The sequence below is a fragment of the Equus asinus genome, chromosome 10 (assembly GCF_041296235.1).
Source record: "Equus asinus isolate D_3611 breed Donkey chromosome 10, EquAss-T2T_v2, whole genome shotgun sequence".
NCBI classification, from domain to species: Eukaryota; Metazoa; Chordata; class Mammalia; order Perissodactyla; family Equidae; genus Equus; species Equus asinus.
Window position 1 is genome coordinate 56885994 of NC_091799.1, and position 22713 is coordinate 56908706.

General features: G+C 41.4%; 1 protein-coding gene across 4 annotated transcripts in view; it reads right to left on the bottom strand.

Annotated features, from left to right (window-relative positions):
* Nucleotides 1-347: 347 nt before the first annotated feature.
* PIK3R1 (phosphoinositide-3-kinase regulatory subunit 1) overlaps nt 348-22713 on the bottom strand; it is an 83384-nt gene continuing 61018 nt past the window's right edge. For 2 of the 4 annotated variants that reach the window (XM_044772649.2, XM_070519555.1), the window contains exons 6-16: nt 22374-22575; nt 22097-22176; nt 9704-9806; nt 8819-8917; nt 8537-8717; nt 8052-8177; nt 7162-7304; nt 6750-6926; nt 6584-6652; nt 5733-5903; nt 348-4573 (exon numbers count right to left, since the gene is read on the bottom strand). In XM_044772649.2, coding sequence (XP_044628584.1) covers nt 4384-4573; nt 5733-5903; nt 6584-6652; nt 6750-6926; nt 7162-7304; nt 8052-8177; nt 8537-8717; nt 8819-8917; nt 9704-9806; nt 22097-22176; nt 22374-22575 — 1541 coding nt within the window. In that variant the 3' untranslated portion in view covers nt 348-4383. Of the gene's footprint in view, nt 4574-5732; nt 5904-6583; nt 6653-6749; nt 6927-7161; nt 7305-8051; nt 8178-8536; nt 8718-8818; nt 8918-9703; nt 9807-11256; nt 11464-13473; nt 13997-22096; nt 22177-22373; nt 22576-22713 lie in introns of those variants that run through there. The other 2 variants (XM_044772658.2, XM_014855333.3) reach the window with 2 other exon arrangements.

Below are 22713 nucleotides of genomic sequence, written 5' to 3' on the forward strand. Positions count from 1 at the left end.
GGAGAACAATTCTACAGGTTCGGGGCTGGATGGTGGAGGAGCGGAGGGAATGAGGGGACAGTGGGCATTCTTATGCTTCCTTATAGCAAGAACATGCCTTGAAGTGACATCTCCTAGAGGTATTCCTTTTCATTGAGATACAGTGAAATTATGTGAACACTGAACTATCAGTAATGTGATCGCTCTTAATGTCCTTCTCACTTTCTAAAAATGAAATAATGTGATAATACAATGAACGGGGGTGGGTGCGAGACTCTAGAAACAGAAGCAACTTTTACTAACCAAAAGAGCAAGAGAACGGTTTTAGAAGGATTGCTTAGGCGATAATCGAAATTTCAAACCATACCTTAAGTTTCAAAACAACCTTTATTCTGTTTGAAGACCTAATACAATGCATTGAAGCAACTTAAAACAACAAGACATAGCTCCGCTCAATCTATAGCTTGAACAAAATGTCAAGGAGGTCCACCTTCCCCCCGCCCCCACCCCAGTTGCCTTGTAAAGGCAAAATTACAAGTGACCGTGACATCCTCCCTCTCGTCAAAAGACCAACATTACTCTAACAATGTCATAGAAACAAGATTTGTAAAAACATTGAACAGATCCTAGCTTTAAAAAATACACATATAAATGAGATTTTTTTTCTTTTTTCTTTTAATAGCAGCATCCCGGGCAGCTAATGCTATCTCATGGTGACAAGTTTAATGTTAAGTTGGATAGTGTTTCCAATGAACCCAATTCTGTTCCCTCCCTATTCATAAGACTAGTATTTTATATCACTAGATCTTTAAAAAATAAGAATTTGGCATTTTGGAACTTTGTCCCATGTGAGGCATTGTGTTTTAAACTGCCCCTTTCTTAAATGACCCTGAACTCAAACTTTAGGGTCTGCTTTCCAACTGACTTGGATACCATGCATAGCAAAAGCACAGTTGTTAAAACCAGCAGAATTTTTCTCCCAATAAGGAACATCAGTAGGACTTCCCAAACACGTAACTAGCTATAGGACAAAGCAATTGGTTCCCCACAGTGACAGCTCACATAAACACATTTTGACTCGACACACTGAAAACAAAGATTTCCAAGTTAAGCGAGTCATCCAGACCAGCTCCCCAAAAGGAGTAACTTTGAAAAACAGAAAAAAGCCAAAGAATTATGAACTTCTCACTTCACTTGCAAACAATTTTCACCTTTATAAGACAAAACAAAGCAACTTCAAAAGAAAAAAACAACCCCTAAACATATACAAGAATTCTACTAGACATTTGTATGATATGTACTTGAACTCAACAACTGTGGATCTGTTTTGGCTGAAAGGTATCCTGGAAACACAGTCCATGCACATATACATATATACATATATCAAGGGCTGTGAAGTTGTCAAATGTTGCAAACACATGCTTTTTGCCTTTTCACGTGGTTATGATTTTTCTCTCGTGTGTATTATCAGGTCCCAGTGCTCCCACTTCTACAGCCCTATCACAGCCTCTCTGCAGCTGAGCTTCTGGCTTTTATGTTCAGGATGCTACATTGTGGCGGGGGAATCAACGCATGGATAAAAGCACGTATCAGGAGTGCCTCTGCTGGATCCACTCACACTTGTGAGCCACTCAATGCAGTTAGGAGATGACTTGTCTGATTGAATCCAAAGAGCCCTGCTGGTCAAACATCTAGAAGGACAAATGTGGGCATGCTACGCACAATCAAAAAGGCATTCAGCAGAGGTGTAAAATCATGGGTAAGCTGTAATTCGCTGTGATGCGGAACGATGAATCCTGCCTTTGCTGTTGAAAGAAAAGTCTATTGCATTTATGCCTGTGAGATGCAAAAATGAGGCAAGTGCCTAAACGCCATGGCATCTTGCAGAGAGCGTTGAAGCAAAAACATTAACAAAACTGTAGCTTTTAATGAAACATTCCATCTCAGATCTTATATTTTAGAAATAAAATGAAAATTATACTTAACAGCATACATGGATGTGCTACCAAAAAAAAGAACCACCTCTAATTTATAAAGTACTGTTAACTAACTGTTAGACTTCTGTGTGACATGGGAGGAGAATCTTAAAGCAGACACTCACGGACTAAAACCAGGGAGATCATCAATTGTCTGGAGATGAGAGGGAGATGGTCAGATCAGTACAGTCAAGTTTGAGGGCCGACAGTCTGGTTGTAAGACTGACTATTGCTCTTGATATGAGTAGCTTCATGTAAAGGAAAAAAAAAATACATTCTACAGTTAACTCAGCTGCTAGATGGATTCTTTCCAAAGAATTTTTAAAGGAACAACATTAAAAAACAAAACAAAAACCCCTCACCCCACTAGTTGAAGGGAAGAGAAATAAAGCTGTGGAGGAACTTAATATACAGGATTCCATTTTAATCTACCGGAGTAGTGACCATGATTTTCATTGTCCTTTATTCCTCCCAACATACATACGTTTCCACTGCACTGAAAGGCTTTTGCTTACGTCAGTCAGGGAGAGAGACCTCTCCCTTTGGCCCTAAACTGGAAAGATTAACCACCCCTGCCTTTGACCACAGTGAAGTATAGCACATACAATTACGTGAACGAGAAGGACTGTTGTTACAATTCCTGCAATGGCCTTGACGTTAACGAGCTCCTCACAGCCCAGGGCAGTAACAGTTATGATCACGTCTATTTGCTTTATGATCTTAATTGAAAGGAAAGGTAGGAAAATGACAAATATCCAGATGACATTTTTTTTCAGATCATGCTTTTTCTAAAATGAACGCTTGATGTTTGTAATGGGTAGTCTAACGTGAAAGAGACATTTTCTAAATGCACAGATTATTCTTTGAAATCAGTGTTCCCAACAAAGGTGACCACTGTTCTGGAGCCTAACCTCCTCCCTAAGAACTGAAATATCTAGCCAGCTGCACTGCGTCAGAGTTCCAGGAAGTCCGTAATTGTCACTCATTGATAATAACTAGCAGATCAAAGTGGGAAAAGACTGAGCATAGCAACTTCACTCTGCAGTTATTCACTTCTTTATAATCATGAGAAAGAGAAAGTGCATCCACCGCGCTGCCCCTCCCTCCACCCACCTGTACATCTCTCGCCTACCTTCCCCCTCCCGAGATTCAAGAAGTTCACAATTCTTGACGAAACAAACATTGCCAGGTACCGTATGTTAAGAGTTTTGAAATAATATTGTTGAACTCAGCGATATTTCATCATATTCATATACCTTTCTCTCTTTTTTTATTGAATAAAGCAGCTTTGAAGCTTATCAGGCACTGCCCAACACAACATTTAGTCCAAAAAATCTGTTATGAACTTTTTAACCTTGGGCTAACAGCCAAGTGCTCTGTACAAGAAAAACTGTAAAATATTTCATAGTTTTAATTCTGAAGCCATTTTTTTTTTTTTACTGGCATCCTGTACATTTCTTTTTTTTTTAAAAAAGGAAAAGAATAACAAATGAATTTTAACACAAACAACAAGGACAACAATATTTTCAAGCAACAAAAATTGGGGTGAGGGAAGCTTATTCTGAAAGTACATTTAAAACTGAGATAACAACTTAATGGAAATTAAGAATTGCATAGCGCTGTGAATTTAGCCTTCAGCAAAACAAAACAGAAGCTATTTGGTATTGATACAAATCCATCTATTTGATAGTTAGTCATCAAATATTATGTACATATTTTATATACTGAATGTCATTTTAAGTCCTGTTTTCCAAGCTCCATTTTTCTGGTGGTGGGTGGTTTTTTTTTCCTGAAAAGTTCAAACAGAACACTTTCTGGCACTCTGCTACAACAGAATTTCCTCTGAACGTATGCGAGCTGACGTTCTCCCAAAGTGTCCCTTATGAGCGGAAGTGCCTTTCTGCTACATATCTTTCATTTGTTAGAAAATATAATCCACAGTGCGACGTGTTTGGGTCCACCGTGCACAGCAACACCCAGGCTAAACCAGGCTGGACCGAGCGTCCTCAGGCCAGGGCTCTCCAGCCCTGGCCACCCTCCGGTCTACAAGGTCCCAACTTTGAGCTGGTAAAGCTTCAGAAAGCATTAACAAGCACCATGGTTAAAGGCCTCTTTGTCCTTGCGCGCAGAGATTTTTGCTTTTCTTTTTCTCTTTGTGTCGTGTGTTGTGGTGGCTTTAAGTGAAACCAAAAACAAAAGGAAAGAAAGGAAGGATAAGTACTCCAGGTTAGAATCGTACGGTCATCGCACAGCGCTAGGCTGCACGACTTCCCCTACTACTTTTTTGTCGAAAGCTCTGAGTCCCATCTGAAGACGGACGGCTTGGCTTCCACGGCTCAATTCACAGGGCAGGCTGGAGAGGAGCCCTGTGCTTTCCAGAGGCCTCAGGGTGGTTGAACTTCAGGAGAAGGATCAGAGGGCAAGCACTTCATCGCCTCTGCTGTGCATATACCGGGTAGGCTAGTGTGACGTTGAGGGAGTCGTTGTGCTGCACGAGGGACGTGTGTTGGTAATGTAGCACCAGTTCTTTCAGAGAGCTGTACAAGTTGTAGGGCTCCGCGAAGCCGTAGCCAGTTGCTGTTTTGTTTATGACACAATGCTTCACCTCGCCGTCCACCCTAGAGAAGAGAGAGAACAAATAAATGCCTTTCGAGCTTGTCCGGGACAATGCGTGACTCGACGAGGTGTTTTTATTAAAATCATCAGTGTGAAAAAGTACACTCTACGCAGGCCAGTCTCCGCAAGGGGAATAGTCCTGGGTTGGCTGTAGACTCGTGGCTCTGTCACTTGCTGGCTGAGTGGCTTGGGTAGGTAACCCAGCTTCACTGAGCTACGTATTTTCATCTTTAAAATGGTTTAAAAGGAAGATGATAGCAATATATATGTAACAGAGTGGCTTTGAGATATGACCTAATGTATGTAACATGCTGGACAGAATGCCTAGAATGCAGTACGCATGCAACAGCTGTCGCCATCAAGGCCACTGTAGGACCGAGGAGTACTATCATGACAATTCTTAACGGGGTTCCTTAAGATGTCTACACACCTCTCCGTTTTTGCATTTACGCTATGTTCTCCTACTCTCTTGTCCTAACTCCAAGTTCTTCTCACTCCTTTTCTGTAGGAATAATTCTCTGCTTAGAAGGAGATCACGGAGTGTAAGGTACTTTTAGAAACTTTTCCTCCTAGAGGACATTCACTCCTCTGAAAGGTTAGTGATCCGGAACTCACTTTTCAAAATACTTCCCAAACTACTAAGAAATAAAAAGAAAATATGCCGTATGATGGAATTGTCTTCTCTTGTGTGTACATATCTCAAGGACAGTGACCAGGGTCCTTTCTCTTGTTATTTTGACCCGTTTCTGATGGGGACTTTTTACCTGTGGGTGGGGCTCTCATGTGAATTACCTCAGATTCTAACTATATTAGCCTTGGGAGGCAAAAAAACTAATAATAAACAAAAAAATCCCCAAGCATTGCTATTTCCACCTTAAAGATGAAAAAAAAAAGACAAAGATGTCTCATGATTAAGTAGTTGCTGAATTGGGACCCAAACCCCAGTCTTCCAACTAAACAGCAGGTTTCTTCCTACTAGACTCTATTAGCAGACAAACTTTAAAATATCATGTCTATTTCCTCTTCTACATTATTATAACGTAAGATTCTCCAAGATTAGAACTTTTTCAAATCCTCGCCCCCAAGGTTGGCTGGCTTGCCGGCTGAAACACCCTCTCAAGAGAAGTTTAACAAGAAAGAGAGTTTGCTGGGGATACGTACACCACGGAGCAGGCGTAGCAGCCCTGTTTACTGCTTTCCCGGACAAGAAAAGTGCCATCTCGCTTCCCTCGCAAGAGGTTTTCAGCTTTGTTCCGGTTGCTGCTGCCGACATTCCACGTCTTCTCATCATGGTGGGGCAAATCCTCATCATCTTCCACCAGCGAATATTGGCTAAGTGGGCGGGAAAGAAGGTTTCTAAATGAAGGGCATGGGGGCCACCAGCCTGCGCCACTGTCCCTCTCACCACTTCTACCTCGTTCCTGCCCCTCCTACAAGCAAGTCAGGCCAGTGATCGTGGGTTGGACTCGACCAGCTTTCCTGGCCTGAGTTTTCCTCTCATCAAGTTTAGCCTTCAATGTAACCTTCCTGGACAAACAGTTAGCCACAAAAGTTATACTCTTCCTGTTTTCAAGTCAGCAACTAGGCTCAGGTACCTGGGCAGAGAGGAAGGTATTAAACAATCCTGTTTGTCCAGTTTAGATCAGGACATTGATTGACTAGGAGGATTGCCAGTTTGCAAATAATTCAAACAAAACATAAGCTTCAAAAATATACTAAATATAATTGTGTCCTTTTTTTTTCTCTGATTTTTCCAAAAATCGGTTGGGATCTTTCAGATGTTCAGGGACATCATCATGGACACAATGTCACTTTACAGCATTATGGGAAAAAATAAATCTGTATCCACCTTCACTAAACTTTCCTTTATGAGACTGAGCGTATACATTTTCTCCGACAAGACGTTCCAAATTCAGTAACATTCCTCACTTGTTCTGCAAACAAAGCAAGTCATGCATTTTCCTCAAATGAGAAAAGTCTTTTGCTAACGCCCATCCGTCGTAAGGACTTACTCTTCAGTGTTTTCATTGCCCAACCACTCGTTCAACTTCTTTTGCCGAACACCTTTTTGAGTCAACCACCTGAAAGACAGTTTTAAAAAGAAAATGCATTAATAACTCATCCTTATTTTAGCAATTACCAGTCTTTCAACTACAGGGTTCCACTTCTAACACTTACATCAAGTACTGGTCTCTTGTCTTTCTCAGCTGAATGAGGTCTGGCTTAATGCTGTTCATGCGTTTGTCAATCTCGCGATACTCGGCTGCCTGCTTCTTCAAGTCCTCCTCCAGTCTTCTTCTGCTGTCAACAATCTCACTGATTCGAGACTTTAACTTTTCATAATTATGCATAATTCTGCAGACAAGAGAAAGGCCCTTGTAAATACCTGGGTGCATTATGAGGGTTCCCCAAAGTTTACGAAAAGTTTCAATATGGATGCCCAGCAGTTTCCTTCAGGTAAAGAATGCTTTCTCTTCTTGTCATTTTGTAATTATTCAAAGCACAGAGAGGAGGATCACCTATAAAGAGTTTTAGAGGATTTTGGTTATCACTAGCACAAGCACAATGGAAGCACTCATGGTTCACCAACCTTTGTATTTCTTTCTCGTTGCCTTCGCGTTTAAACTTTTCTATGTATTCTTTGCTGTACCGCTCCTGGGTTTGGCACTGTTCTTCGAATATTTTTATAGTTTCATTAAATGCTTCAATAGCTGTTCTTTTCATTTGGATTTCCTGTGACATAATTTTAATAAGACACTGTCATTCCTTTCATAGAATAGACAATTTCTTATTGCAAGACACTACCAGGACATTTGATGTGTATTACCACTTGGCGTGTAAATATTCTGTGAACAAGGCGGGACTCTAATTCACAAAACCCATTAAACTAAGACCACACTTCCTCTGGAGAATTCTCCCCAATCTAGGGAAGATGATTGCTAGACAATTTCCTATAGCTTTCATCTTTTTTAAAGCCATTCCACTTTATCAGCAATTTATGGCATCTTGTGTTGCCTCCTACTCCCTCTGGCGGTCCCAGATACATGACGGCCTAGAGAAGATTAAAGTCTCTAGGAAAACACTGCAGTAACTGAAGCTTCTACTTTTCACAGCAGGGTCTATGGTGGTTAAGTCTCCATTTCAGAGATTAGACAAGTTTGTGGAACTTCCAGTTCTTGTTAGCTTCCAATCCGAAAAGAATTCTTCAATTAGGAGTTGTGTCAAATCAACTTAAAACTCTGCATTTCTCCAGTCAACCTAATTTATGATTCTGCTACTTTTATAGGCTTCATTTAAAAAGTTTAGAGATACAGTGAATAGCTATTAGAATAATCAACAGTGATTCACAAATGATCTCTCCCCCGACTTCATGTGCAAAAGCTCAACCTTTCTTCTCTTCTTTTTTTGAAGCTGAATATAGCACATGTTAGGTTCTAATAACTAAGAATTCTAAAGCTCTAATTTTCACAGAAAACTCACCTGGGAAGTGCGAGTATAATCTTCATATAATCTATCATATTCTCGACTTTTTTCTTGAAATTGAGTGTTATATTCATGTAATTTTTTCCCTACAGCTTCAATATTATCTTCTTTGACAACCTGATCCTAGAAGGATGACGGATTGAAAGAAAAAGAAAAATTCAGTTGATAAAGTGTTTAATCAAATAATTTGTTTAACAAAATAGCTGACGTGGAAAAATCCTTAAAGCAAAATTTCATTTAGCCACTCTAAAATTCTAATTTTGTGATCACGAGTGTAAAGTTTTTCAAACTTCATTACCAAGCACTGAAAGTATCTTATTTGTTTATTTATTTTTTAAATTTTTATTTATTTATTTTTTTTTTCTGCTTTATCTTCCCAAACCCCCCCCGTACATGGTTGTATATCTTAGTTGCAGGTCCTTCTAGTTGTGGGATGAAAGTATCTTATTTAAATACTATTAACAACATGAGTATTTGATTACCTGTTGGTATTTGGATACTGGATAAAGTAATTTCACATCCAGCTTGGGGTTATACTGAGCTAGAGATTCATTCCGGTAGTGGTTTATTAGTTCAACCACAGAGTTGAAGGTTAATGGGTCAGAGAAACCATATTTCCCATCTCGGTGAAATATTTTGATTAATTTGTTATTTCCTCCTTTCCTGTGAATACAGTATAAAGACAATGGCATTACAATTTTCTTTAAAGAAAGGTCTTTTCATGTCCACCTGAACACCCCAACTGGAGCTCCATTCTGACTCACCTTAGTGTCAGAGTGTAATCGCCATGCATTTTAGTAGATGCATCTCGTACCAAAAAGGTCCCATCGGCTGTATCTCGGAGTTTTTCATTCACTTCTTCCCTGGAGTGAAGAGAACACAGGATAACACTCACGTCGAGGATTCAGTGACTCTAGGTTCACACTGTTTTTAACGGACTTTATTTTTTTAAGAGCAGTTTTAGGTTCACAGCAAAACTGAACAGAAAGTCCACAGGGCACCCATGGACCCGCTGCCCCTCCAGATTTACGTTACTGATTACGTTGTCAGAGCTTAATAACTTATTCTTTATTTCCACAGAGATGTTATACATTTCATCGCATTACAAACAGGTGCATGGGAGTTAAAGAAAAAAACACCCGCTTTCACTACTGGCCCGTCTGTGGTACAAAGTTTTAATTTATTTTTTAACCAAGCACTCCAATTACTCTAACAAATCAGCACAGACAGCTGTGATCTCAAGAAGGTTTTCCCCAACTCCTCACTCTGCTTTATTAAAGAAAACTAAGAATAAAAATGCCATTTCACTTTATGATGTTTGAGCTGACCATCATATTAATTCTTAGAGCTTTGCTTAATCAAGAGTGACTTTACATTCTGCCCTTAGGCAGTGCCCCTTCACTCTGGCGCTGCCCTGACATCTCTGTCAATAATGAAACTTCTCGGGGCTTTAATTTCCTGTGGCATCCCGCACCCACAGTTCTCCAGTGCTCAGTGACTTCTCTGGTCTTCTTTGGAAGAAAACCAACTATGCTTCATGCTTATGTTGGATGGGAGCCCAAAAACAGAACTTAGCAAGCTGGTGCTTTTCTTTCTCTTAACCTAAAACTCTCTATCTCCAGTAGAAAGTCCGATTTCTGCAGCCTTACCTCGAGATATCTCCCCAGTACCATTCAGCATCTTGTAAGGACATATTGTTATTCATACCGTTGTTGGCTACAGTAGTGGGTTTTGGTGGTTTGGGAGGCAGTGCTGTAGGTTAAGGAGGAAAAAAAAAGTTGTTTGCAATCCTGACGACAATCGAACATTTTAAATTAGACCTAAATTTCTTTAGCTAAATAACATTTCTATGTAGAAAAAATTAGAGCAACTGTGAGATATGGCAATAATTCCTGATTCATGAAACACGGAAGACAGTGTTCTTAGGAAAAAAAAAAAATCAGAAATCTTTCAGAGTATGGCTCAAAGAGAAAAGAAACAGCTTAGAGACTAACAAATAAATTGGGTTGGCCCTGTGAATGAATTTCAAAGGCAATCCAGAGTCACGACATTTTTACTTCTAGGTTCTAGCTGTATTAAAGTTTCATGCCTGGTCAAATCCATCCAAAGGAAGAAACTACGAACAGATGAGCAGAAGGAATCACATGGCTTGGCTTCAATTTCCTCCTCTTATTTAATTATAAAAGACAAATTTAGTTTGTGTCCTCACAAATGCTGCTGCAGTAAGAAAACACATTGCTGCAGCTGAGTTTTAAAAGGAGGAATTGGGTTTCTCTAATCTTAGTGTTTCAGTCACTGCTCTGCCAAAAGCCACTTTAAGAAACTCATCTGTGACCTAAATCTCTTTAGTATTCATGTTAAGATTCCATTGGATAAATTGTGCTCTATATGCCAAGACTGATTAAAAACCATATCCCTCTTCTTCAAAGTCAAATCGGTATTCATATGCCCATTGGTGACAAATAAAAGACTGCAGTGTTTCTGAATTTCTTAATGGGGACGAAGGTTAACATTGGAATAAAATAATTTAGAAAGCAAAATCAGTCTAGGATCTTTAGCTAAATTCTAAGTTGTAAGATTTAAAGCATTGCTACTATTTTAATTTATGCAAAAAGTATTTCAGGAGTCTGTCAAGAATATTTTATAAAGACTTGGACTAAATAATGGACAGCCAACCTTTCTTCTCATTACAGTATCTTGATACAAGAGAGAGCAGGCAAAGTCTCAACATTTGATCTAGAAGTTTCAGGTCACCTAGAACTCAGTTGCAATCACTGCTCCATTTGACAAGCTTTCTGAAGTACCGAGTGTGACCACTGCAAAGGATCACACTGTGCCGCTCCGCTGTCAGCAGAGACAGGCAGCAGAAAGGATGCAGCTTTTTAATTAAAGGAACGATATACAGCAATGTAACTCCAAAAGCAAAGGACCTCGATCAACAAAAGACACCAGTGAAAGACTGGAATTGAATTCATATTCAGTCAAGTTAGAATAAGCATTTACCACACACAGCCTGATCTGCCTGTCTGCACAGGCAGGCAAACAATTTGCTTCATTTTCAAGCTATGATTAAACGGATTCTTATTAAATTAAAACAAATTAATAAAAATAGAAATCTAAAGAGGATCTGTTACAGTAGTTGTCAAAAAAAATTAAATGCCACAAAATTAACTAGCTTTCTACAAGAATACTGCAGTATTACCTGGCGGATCCATTTCTATATAAAACATCAAGTCAGTGCCACAATTTATATCTGGCTTAGCATATTCTAAATCCAGGTCTTCCATATTCCAAACAGTGTTGTACATTTGTGCAAGAGTTCCCTTGGCTGAGCTCAGTAATAAGGAAAGAGTCCGGCTTTCTTTGTAATGGTGTCTTGGAATTCATTTTAAAACCTATAAGGGGCTGCGCTGTAACCTATTACATCACACAGCCCAGCCAATCAAGTCAGACGAATGTCACCAGACCACTCCTGCTTCATCACTTCTCTATACCGGCCCTAACACGATCCCAGCCTCACTAAGAACCTACCTTTAATAGAACTGCAAAGGAGACATGCTCATTGTTTCAAAAAGGTGTTTAATCTGACTGTTCTTCTCCAGCAGTGAGTTTTCTAATTCCTTTTTTATTACTCCCTGCAGCATGGTACGCTCCGCTGTTGGCAGGTTGACAAAAGCTGATATGCTGCAGCACGGAGCTTTTTTTTCTTTTCCTCCCTTAGTGCATCTGGGTTTATAGATAGACCGGTCATTCCTTGGTTTAAAAATCTTACAAAGGCATCAAAATGGTATATTTGAGATCTATTTTACATTCCTCCCATATGTATTAAATACCTCCCATATATATTAAAAGCAGAAAGGGTCAAGAACTCTGGATATTTAATTTCAGTCCTATATAATTCTGAAAACTCAGAACTGAAACTCTGTCACAAATGTACAACATTAGAAAGCACAATTAAAAAAAATGCATAGGCAATCTCCTTCTCTATCAAATGCTGCAAAGTTAAAGTTAGACTTTCTGGAATAACAATGAAAATTCTTAACAGAATGAAGATGCCCATTAAGCAGAAATAATAAACATAATTGTCAACATTACTATGGTCAAGGTAAGTTGCATCTTCCAAAAGGAAAGAGGCCATATATCAGAACGCAGAGCAGAGGTGAAGTTATCTCTGCAAAGTATTTCTCCCTGATGAACCCGTCCTAGGATTTATTGTGCTAATGCTGCCTGAGGGGGAGAGGCACCACTTTGGGGGGCTTTTTTTTTCCCCTCTACCTGAAATGGCTTACTCTAGGGACAGAGATTATCATTCCTTCTTAGCAGTTTTTAATGCACAGAAATTAATTCCTCTATAAATTTACTTATTCATTTTAGTTCTTTAAAGCCATTCTGCATATAATCCTGCCACCCACGCTGGAGCCTAACGTACATTCCCAGAGTGAACCAGTCTCCCTACACTTTCCATAGGATGCTGAGAGGGGAGGAAGTGGGGAAAAGCTCCCCACCCTCATGGAAATGTAGCTGACTTACAAAACTATAGTGGGCTTTGTGGTCTACATACATATGTATGTCACATATTTGTGTGACAATTTAAAGATCACAGAAGCCCTTAAATTTTATTCTTAGACTTTCTATCAAATTTGGAATCATTAAATATATAAAATAGCAGAGCAAAGGCAAGACATCCTGAGCACTGTTCACTCGTGTCCCCTCTCCGGTGCAATTCATTTTTCCACTGAGGAGGAAGGCAGACTCCCCCTCCACCCTCCCACCCTCTCCCACTCACACTTTTCTATTTGCCTAAGAGCTTAAGTAAACCTAAACTCAAATTCAAATAAAAATGGCAAAAGTGGTGGTGGTGGGGGGAGGTATGCTTTCGGATACAATTCAGGAAAAAATTCTTTCTTAGTTTAATAAAAAGTTGACCCTCCCCCAAAAGGAAGGGCAGCAAGTCCTGCCAGCAGCTGTGTGGCCGGTCTCACAGCCAGAAAGCCGCCTCACGCTCTGCGAGCACTTGGTGCAAACCAGTCCTGCTGCTGGGTCCCATGTGGCAATCTGACCCAAGGAGGAGGGGAGGAAGACAGGTGATTTTCCACGTCTCTCGGACGCCTGGCCGGCCACCAACTTCCAGCCAAGCTCTATGTAGTTACCTCCTTCCCCATTTCCAGCCTAAACCCTATCTTTCCCTCACACTGTGCCCCTTGAGGAAAGGGGGGAGTGTCTCCCCTAATCTCTCATCTGCCCTCCCAGGCAGTATTTAATCTCCCCCCCCCATAGCCCCCGACACACACACACACACACACACACACACACACACACACACACACGAAGACAGACTACAGAAAGGACCCTTTCACAGTACAAAAAAACAGTGAAATAGCGAAGGGGCCGAGAAGTGCACAAATTAAAGGCAACTTACTTTGCAGGTTATGCATTTTAACGGTTTCCCTTTGAAATGCCTGTATCCGACAACGAGAAAAAAATCCCAGCAACTATTCTTCCAGCACGGGCTGGCAGCCCCCGCGGCTCGGGCTGCAGTGCTCGCGCCCCGGGCGCGCGGCCGAGGGGCCCGGCGGCGGCAGCGGGCTCAGCAGCGGGCTCAGCGCCGGCGCCGCCCGCACCCGGGGCCTGGAGGTCGGCGCTGCGCCGGCGAGGGAAAGAGCCCAGGCGCTCGCTCGGCGCTCGGAGATAAAGATCGCGGCTTCATGATTAACTCGGGCCGGTTCAAATATTTGCTGAGCTCGGGATTTGCGGTGGGGGAGGGGAGCCCAAGTCAAAGTCAAAGTTGTCATCGGCTAACAAGTGGCCAATGCCAGCCCAACTCGCTCATTTTCACCGAGGAAATGAGAAGGCCATTGTGAGGGGACCTAAAATAGTCTCGCTAACTGGCTGCGGCGGCGCGCTCGCTGGCTCGCGGGGCTCAAGTGGCCACAGAGAAGCGAGGCACTATGCGCTGCCAAACACAGGAAGTGGCTGAGCTAGTTCAGCAAAAAATAGAATCAAAGCCTTGCTTGTAAAGGCCTGAACCTCTCGAACGGCCCAGAACACCGTGCCTAGCTCTGTCCACCTCCCACACAATAGCACAGACAGCCCCGCAGGTCTAACAGGAAAGCCCTACGGAGCAAGAAGGCAGGACTAGGTTTAAAAAATGTTTAATAGTCTTAGGAGAGGAGCCTGGGTTAGATCATTGTAACTGTGCGTGGATACTATACTCCACGACCACGTGAAGATTAACAAAGAAAAAAATCCACTCTGCGGCTATTTTTATGAGGTCGATTTCAACTCACGTTCAAACAGCCGTATGACTTTCTAATAATTCAAAGGTGTGTCTGCATGAGGTTCATGTGACCATAACATAGAGCAAAGGAGAGGAGGGCAAGGAGAATGGCATACCTTTCTACAGGATTTTTGGTCCTTTATTTGAAGAAGCTGAAATGAACCAGTTTTAGGACTGCTGGCTATTATTTAAAGCATTAAAATTTGACCTAAGAAAATCTTCATTTGCATCAGCATACGTGGCTTTACTATTATCCCAAGGACCATAAACACAATGTAAAATCACAGAATTACTGGCTTTAAAACCAGAAAGTAATGTGGCGATCGCTTCAAGCAACTCCCTCACGCTACACACACACACACACACAATCCTGACCCAGAGGGGCGAGGTGGTTTGCACAAGATTCCAGCACTAGGACCAGAATCCAGCCTTTTCCTGAACTCCTTTTGCTCCACCCACTGGCCCTGCTCTTCACTTCCCTCTGCCAGAGAAAGTAAAAATTAACAAGTGAAACTAACGTTAATTTCTTTTATGCCACATGCAAAAAACTTCACACCTACAACAAAACTGTTTTCTATTTTTAGCTTATTTAAATTAAAAAAAAAAGCCACCTTCTAATTCTCTTTGAAGAAACACAGGTTCTGTCTATAGAGCCCCTCAGACTCTGTATGGGAAAGTGCCCCAGTGGTCACATGCAGTGATAAAGGAAGATCTAGGCGCTTATGTGCAGTCGACACAGGCAGGAACCAGCTTCAGGATTACTTGCAGTGTCTGGGAAGTGGTGCTCAACTGACAATGAAAGCGATTTTACAAACTTTCCTTTGGTGCAATGGGTATAATACAAAAACCCTACTTTTCCAATGGAAAAAAAAATAGTCTATATAAGTGAATCTTCTAGGTCCTGCCAGCTGATCACAGGGCCACATGGTTAGTTCAGAGAATACCTTTGCACCCTGAGCTGCATAATCTCGCCCTACTTTTAAAAATAGTTTCTCTGAAGCTAGAAACCTTGGAAACATCAGTCTCTTAAGCATACCTGTCTGGATCCACATGATGTTTCATGTCAAAACCTCCTAAGATTAAAATGCTCTCTAGTCCAACAAGGTATTTTCTGTTTCAGAAGAAAATTATCCACTGGAGAGCAGTACACCCTCTACTTACAGAAAAAAAGCTTAAAAGAGATTTGAAGAATTTGCTTCAAATTTCTCACAATATGTACAATCATCTACCATGGAGGTTCCATTATATTAGTGTGAGTGGAGTCTTTTCATTCAATTTTAGTCTTTGAAAAGAGATCTGCAAGAGGCATGCTCTTCATTAGTTTAAAAAGGGAGCCCTCTGCTGGTAGAACGGAATCAGAACCTTCTAGGGAGAAAACAACGTTCTATCTCATTCATCCCACAGTGTCAAAAATGCCACACAAAATAAACATCACTTAATCTATACAATTCACTAACAAGTAACTCAACTAATAAATGCACAGATGTCATAACAACTTAGGAAATATTTTCCATGTGGTTGCGAAGCTCTTTTCAGAAAACGTATTTTAATTTCAGCGTTTATCTGAGGCCCAAAGACTCAGCCACACTGGAAAACTTACATAATCGAAACTAACTTTACCTTCTAGATTCTTCAAAACCATACATCTTATTACTTTCCCTTTCCTCAAAGTTTTGTAAAACTCATTTCAGAGGCAAAAATAGGCCAAATTTCACTTCTCAGCAGGTGTGACCTAGTCTATTCCCAGAATCACTGAAATATGTTTGAAAGTTACAGACTGAACACTGTGTCTCATAACGTGCAAGTCACCACCAAATAGCGAAGGGGCCACAACGGCTTTCATTCTGCACAACTGCTTAAATATTTTTGTGGGCCATCATTTATAAACAAAAGACCACTTAAAAAAAAAAGGCAGTGAGAAAAAAAAAATGAACCAAAATCGTCGTTTAAGGGTTAAATAAATGCCTCCCTTCATAATTTTAACTTAAGACAACTTGGGACAGAAGGGCCTTTCACGATGATGCACATTCTTTACCCCACATCCAGTGCTCTTCATGACCCGGCGCTAAGGAAAATGTCCATTTGAGTTTGTACGCAAACTCAGGTTGACACATGCACAAAACTGACACATTCTACCAAGTACCTAAAAAGGTGTGCCCATTGCGTAGTGGAATAAAGAACTCCTTCCCTGCCATTTCCCTCACAGATGCTGTCCCTTGAGGCTTGAAAGAGAAGGCGGCACCGTGAAAACAAAAGTAAAACCGAGCCATACCCCACCAACACACGCGCCCTGAAATCTCTCTCTCTTTCAAAGCACAGATAAAACTTCCTAGTTTTCAATATAAGCTAGTATGGCTTGCCTCTGTTTATTTCTACCCATCTAAATACATGCATTTTTTTCAAGGTTTCATTTCTCACCTTTGAAATAAACCTCTAATGTCAGACCACATTTTAAACCCAATAAAAAATAAATCAGAGAAAAGTAAAACTCTTTGAAAGTCATTTCCCTCCATCTTAGTGCTGGCTTTAGTTTTGGTTGAAAACCAAGCCCAGAACATTTAAAACAAGATTTATGAATCAGGCTCTTCAGGATGAATGTTTTGCAATGTGCCAGTGGTTAAAAATTAACTCTGACAGGTGTAGAAGGGCAGAGAGGGAGAAAGAGTCATTTATTTTCCACTCTGAGCTTGAGGATGCAATGTTAGACATCAGTTATGCTACATGAATATTTCTGAATATATCCATGAAATCTGAAATATGTAAATACATTTATAATGGGTTTCATTCAAAGGCACCCCGTTTTAAATGGTCCCATTTTTACCTGAGTTGCCCTATAGAAATCTACTTTAGCTACCTAAGTATTAATAGGGTCAACATAACACATAATGATTCCAGGGAACCTGCTGTTCGGCTTTAAATATTTTTAAGACTTTTAGTAACAAAGGGAACAGCAGACTATCAACAAAGTTCTGGGAACTTACTCTGTGCTTAACCTTTCAAACCTTAGTTTCCCTCCATCTAGGGAGAATCCGTGCTTCACAGGTTTGCTGGATGCACTAAATGAGTTGGTTTGCAAAAGTTCTTTGAAAGTTGGGGAGTTTATCAAAGAACTTTAAAAACTTTACATGGATGATTATTAAGCTGTGCCTAGTCTATGCTAGGAAGAGCTCAAAAGGAGAAGCAGCCTTTGTCCTTGAGAAACGTAGCTGAGCAGCTGAAACTAAGAGGAAGAACCAGAGAACACTTAAGTTTAAGAGGACAAGGGGGTTAAGGGCATAAACACATCAAATGGGCCGATGACCTGCACATAAAGCAGGGAGAGGACCTACCTGGGTGCAGACGAAGTGGATGGCACTGTTTGGGGCTGCTGTGTACGGTTGTACACTTTGTGCACTGTGTAAAGGCACCTGGGCAAGGTGGCAGAGGGAGCTGGTACTGAAATCAGGGCCCCTCCACTCACTAAGCCACACACAGAAGAAGGGCATCATACTAAGGCACCTTCCTCTCTCCAGGCAATGCACCTACGGGGCAGCAACTGCCCAGTGAGCGTCCCTTTCAGATTTCCATTAAAACCCTTCACAGGCTCCCAGAGGCCTGGCTCTGCTGGCTGGGTCAGTCAGGAGAAGGGCCTGACAGGATTCAGACAGTACTAACTAGGAAGGATGGACTGGGGGGTTGGAGCTGTAGAATGAGGCTGGCTCTGGCGGGGCTGTGAAATCTAAGGTTGATGCAACAGACAGCAGAGACAGACTATAGGGCCATGGGCTTCAGTTCTCACTACCTCATTTAATTCTCACAACCACTCCAGGAGAGAGGCATTATTCCTGTTTCACAGACTGGACAGCAGTTTGGAGAGGCACAGTTACCTCGGCAAGTAAGTAGCAAGAGTTGAGATTCGAACCCAGATCTATTTGACTCACGCTGTTCTTTCCACTGCACGACGGATGGAGTGATTTTGAGCCTTACCTACCCCAAAAGCTATAAAAATTGCCCTGAGGCTCTTTACTAAATGCGACCCACAGGAGCAAACGTCACATTATTTTTAGTTTACTACTTGTGGAAACTTCAGAAGACTTTTTTTTTCTTTTTTTTTGAGGGAGATTAGCCCTGAGCTAACTGCTGCCGCCAATCCTCCTCTTTTTGCTGAGGAAGACTGGCCCTTAGCTAACATCCATGCCCATCTTCCTCTACTTTATACGTGGGACACCTACCACAGCATGGCTTGCCAAGCGGTGCCATGTCCACACCCAAGATCCAAACCGGCGAACCTCGGGCTGCTGAAGCAGAAGATGCGAACTTAACTGCTGCACCACCGGGCCGGCCCCCAGAAGACTTTTTGACTAGACACTAAAAGCAGCCTCATTGTTCAGGAAGATTCCAAAAACCCAGGCAGCAGGTGCAGCAGACAGAGCAGCAAGTTGGGGTCCAGGGTTCTCCCACAGACCCAGGCTGGGTGGCTCCAGGAAACTCTCAGCCTCTGTGGGCTTCAGTTCCTTCATGTGCAAACAAAGAGCTGGACAACGCTTTCAGCTCCAAAGTGATGCTGTTCATGATACTGTCACTTCAAAAAAATGTTTACTGGTTTTTAAAATCTGGCAAAAATATCAAGCCATTATTTTTGTGCTTTGCAACTTATTTTGAATACATCTTTGAGACTCCTTCACTCCAAATGCTATTTCTCCTTTCCCTATTCAAACTTACCTATTCTTCAAAGCCCATTTCAAATCCTATTTTTTTCTATGAGCTTTTTCTCTCTACTCACCCTAAAAAGTCACCAATCACATCTCTAAAATTCTTTTTATACTTATAGCTCATGTCCTCCCACCTAATATTTAATTAGATACTATGTGCTAATGGGTCTTATAGTCATGCGCCACACAACGTTTTGGCTAACGAAGGACCACATATACTTAAGATTAGCACCATATAGCCTAGGTGTGTAGTAGGCTGTGCCATCCAGGTTTGTGTAAGCACACTCTATGATGTTCGCACAACAAAATCGCCTAACAATGCACTTCATAGAATGTATCCCCATCGTTAAGTGACACATGATTCTATTTAAATTGACATATTGCCTCAAACATCATCAGTTTTGCTGATCATTTCAAGCTCTATCTAGTAAAAACTAGAAAAGATGTCTATCTATCCCATAATGGTCTTGTTCCCTTCCCCGTCAAATATCATTGAAGTATTCATTTCTTTTTTTTTTTTTTTGAGGAAGATTAGCCCTGAGCTAAGATCTGCAGCCAATCCTCCTCTTTTTTTGCTGAGGAAGACTGGCCCTGGGCTAACATCCATGCCCATCTTCCTCTGCTTTATACGTGGGATGCGTGGCACAACATGGCTTCACAAGTGGTCCATAGGTCTGCACCCGGGATCTGAACTGGCGAACCCCGGGCCACTGAAGTGGAACGTGTGAACTTAACTGCTGTGCCACCCAGCCGGCCCCTCAAGTACTCATTTCTATTCACAACAATAAAGTTACTGCAAATAAATGATTTATGACCGTTCACTGAAAATGTGCTGGTGTTGTGCCTCTGGTACTAGCACATGCTGGGGCAATGATGAAGGACTACGAAAATGTCGCATTCTGACCAGGACTAAGAAATCACTTCTCTAATGCAGGGTGCCCTGCCAATCATTTGCACTGGAGCCATTCCTGAACGCAAAGGTGTTGAGGATTCGGATGTTCTTCCTGGGGTTGGTGGTATATTTTCACAAGGGAGAGACACTGAAGCATCCATTTAATTCCAAAGGGCCTATATGAGTTCCAGAATGGCTAAAAGATATCACCCAAAGGGAAAAAGGGCTCAAACTAGGGTTTAAAAATTACTTGGATTCTTTTTGAAGAGGGTGCATGAATTCTGGGATGGTCTGGCAAACGTTCAAGGCTTTATCCTTCTTCAACAAAGCTGATGGAACTAATCCGCCCTTAACACTGGCACACCAATTTCTCAGAAGAATGTAGGTAGAGTCTATGACCACATCAAGCAGTTTCAAGTGTGCATTACGAAAATGGCTGCAGATCAATTTTTCCTTTGGTGGAATTAGGCTGAAACTGCTAGACATTTAACCAGTTTACACCAGACTAATTAAACTCCACCACCGACCCTACATCTACTATACCCCATGTAGTAGAACTTCTCAAAAACTCCATCTGACAAATTCGTTCGTGGTATCTGTCAATCCCTGTCGGGATTTCTTCCAGAGGGGTAGCCACTGAGAAGACCAGGACTATCCCCTGGCCCTTCACTGCAAGCAGGGCCCAGCTCTCCCCATAGTCTCTGAGAGATGCCTCCGTGCGAGTCAGGAGGAAGTGAAAGATAAAGATCATGGCTCAGCCCTTTGGCCCAGGGTCCTGCTTTGTTCTTGCTAGTCCACTTCCTCCCCACCCATGTGATTAGTCAATAAATAATTCAAGTGCCATTTTCTACCCCCGCCCCCACCCCCTCATCACAGGGTACTTCTAACCTACATTGCCTTCTCTCCTACTGAGCCCACAGGGAGCCTCTGAACTCCAAGACAGAGCTCCAAATCCATTAACAAAGGACCCCAGCAGTCACATGAGAAGAAACCTTCTGGCCAACCCCTGGACTAGACGATACGTGTTGACAGACCTCCCGATGCAGTTTATCTACAGTTTGGGGTATCCGTGTTGAACATGCCGCTTGCCGTGATTTGGAACATCTGGAACATGCCACGACTGCCATATGTACTATTTCTGCTGCCTCTCTCACCTTTGGATACCATATTTTGGGCCTGTCCACCGATGCCCTTCCCATGCCTGCACTGTAAGTAGTTCCCTATCCCTACAGGTCTGGCCTAGGCCCTCGCCTCTCTCGGGCTGCCCCATCCAGATGCAGAAAAGCCCAAGCCTGGCTATGTAACACTAAAAAGAGTACAACTGAATTCTCCATTGCGTGACACTGATAACTGGCTCTCCATGCTTGCTCATACAGAGATAAATTTGGTCATTTGCATGAGTTACCTACAATAAACAATCAATTCATGATGTTTTACTTAAATTCTAGGCATAAATTAGGACTACGAGCAACACCTTCTACTGGTCCTGAAACTTCACTTATAGGACCCAAATCATTATTCTAAATGGCCAGCCTCTATTAGCTAACTTTTAACCAGTATATGGCAAAGTAAGGTTGTTCAGACTTTCCACAGTAGAAGAAAAATACATCAATTTAAATTAAATCCACTTCTAACATGTCTACATTTCCTGCTTTGTTAAATGGCTAACTGAATGCCAGCCTGCTTTCAAAGAAGTGTCTGGCTTGCTCTAACATGCTACAGTGAACACCCTGGGTTCATACTGCTTGCATTATTGAACGTGTTTATTTTGACAGACATTTCTCAGCCTACCTGCCTCCAAAAACACATTCCAAAATAGTTTAAATTATATAGTAATTATAAATCCCCTACTTTGTAAGTAATAGAAAGAAAAACAAAACTGTCAACAATTAAAATGAACTCCATAATTTATGCAACAACTGGAAGCATAAAAGTTGAGGGGAACGGAGAGCTCTCCCAACAACGCTCATCCGAAACTAAAATCATTCAAAATCCACAAATATTGAAATCTGAATATACACTACCACTCAGCTGTTTTGTCTTTAAATCACAAGGGAACATGTTATTATGGATCTCAATTCTACAAGAAACGTATGTTCCTTAGGAGGATGCCCAAAGCCACCATTTTTCAGGCTCTAAAAAATGAGCAATGAGAGATTTTTAAATGTTCTAAAGGCATTACCTGGTGCAGGCTGTCGTTCATTCCATTCGGTGGAGATTAAAATTTCTGTAACTTTTATGAGGTGTTCAGAATTCTCAGAGCTACGAAAAAGAGAGTTTTATTAGAAACCTTTTCCCTAAACAACCAACTCACTTGCATTTATGCACATTCAAGTGAATGTGCCTGGTGCAAATATGTGCGTGCACCTGCGAACTGGTATCTTTAGACTAAGCTTAATGACCAATCAACTCGATTACCCACATCACCCGAAAATACAGATTTCTCTGCTTTCACTCACCTGGCTGCTGGGAATCTGAAAAGCAGAGGGCTGAAAAGTTCAGAGAGGACTCTTGCATTCAAAAGATTTTTGCTGGAGGTTTGAGTGAGTTTGAAGAAATGTTTTAGCAAATACTGAAGTGTAAGCCAATACTGATGAGGTATGTTAGGCGACCTAATGAGCTTCTTCAACAGCTGGATATATTCCTCGGAGCTTTGTACTTCTACGAGTTAAAAACAAAAAAGAAAGGAAGAAAGAAAAAAAAGAATAAGAGACAGTTTCTAGGTACCACTGAATAAACACCTAGAAAATTTCTGTTCTTCTAGCTACAAAAGAAGGAGTCGTTTAAAATAAAGTCAAC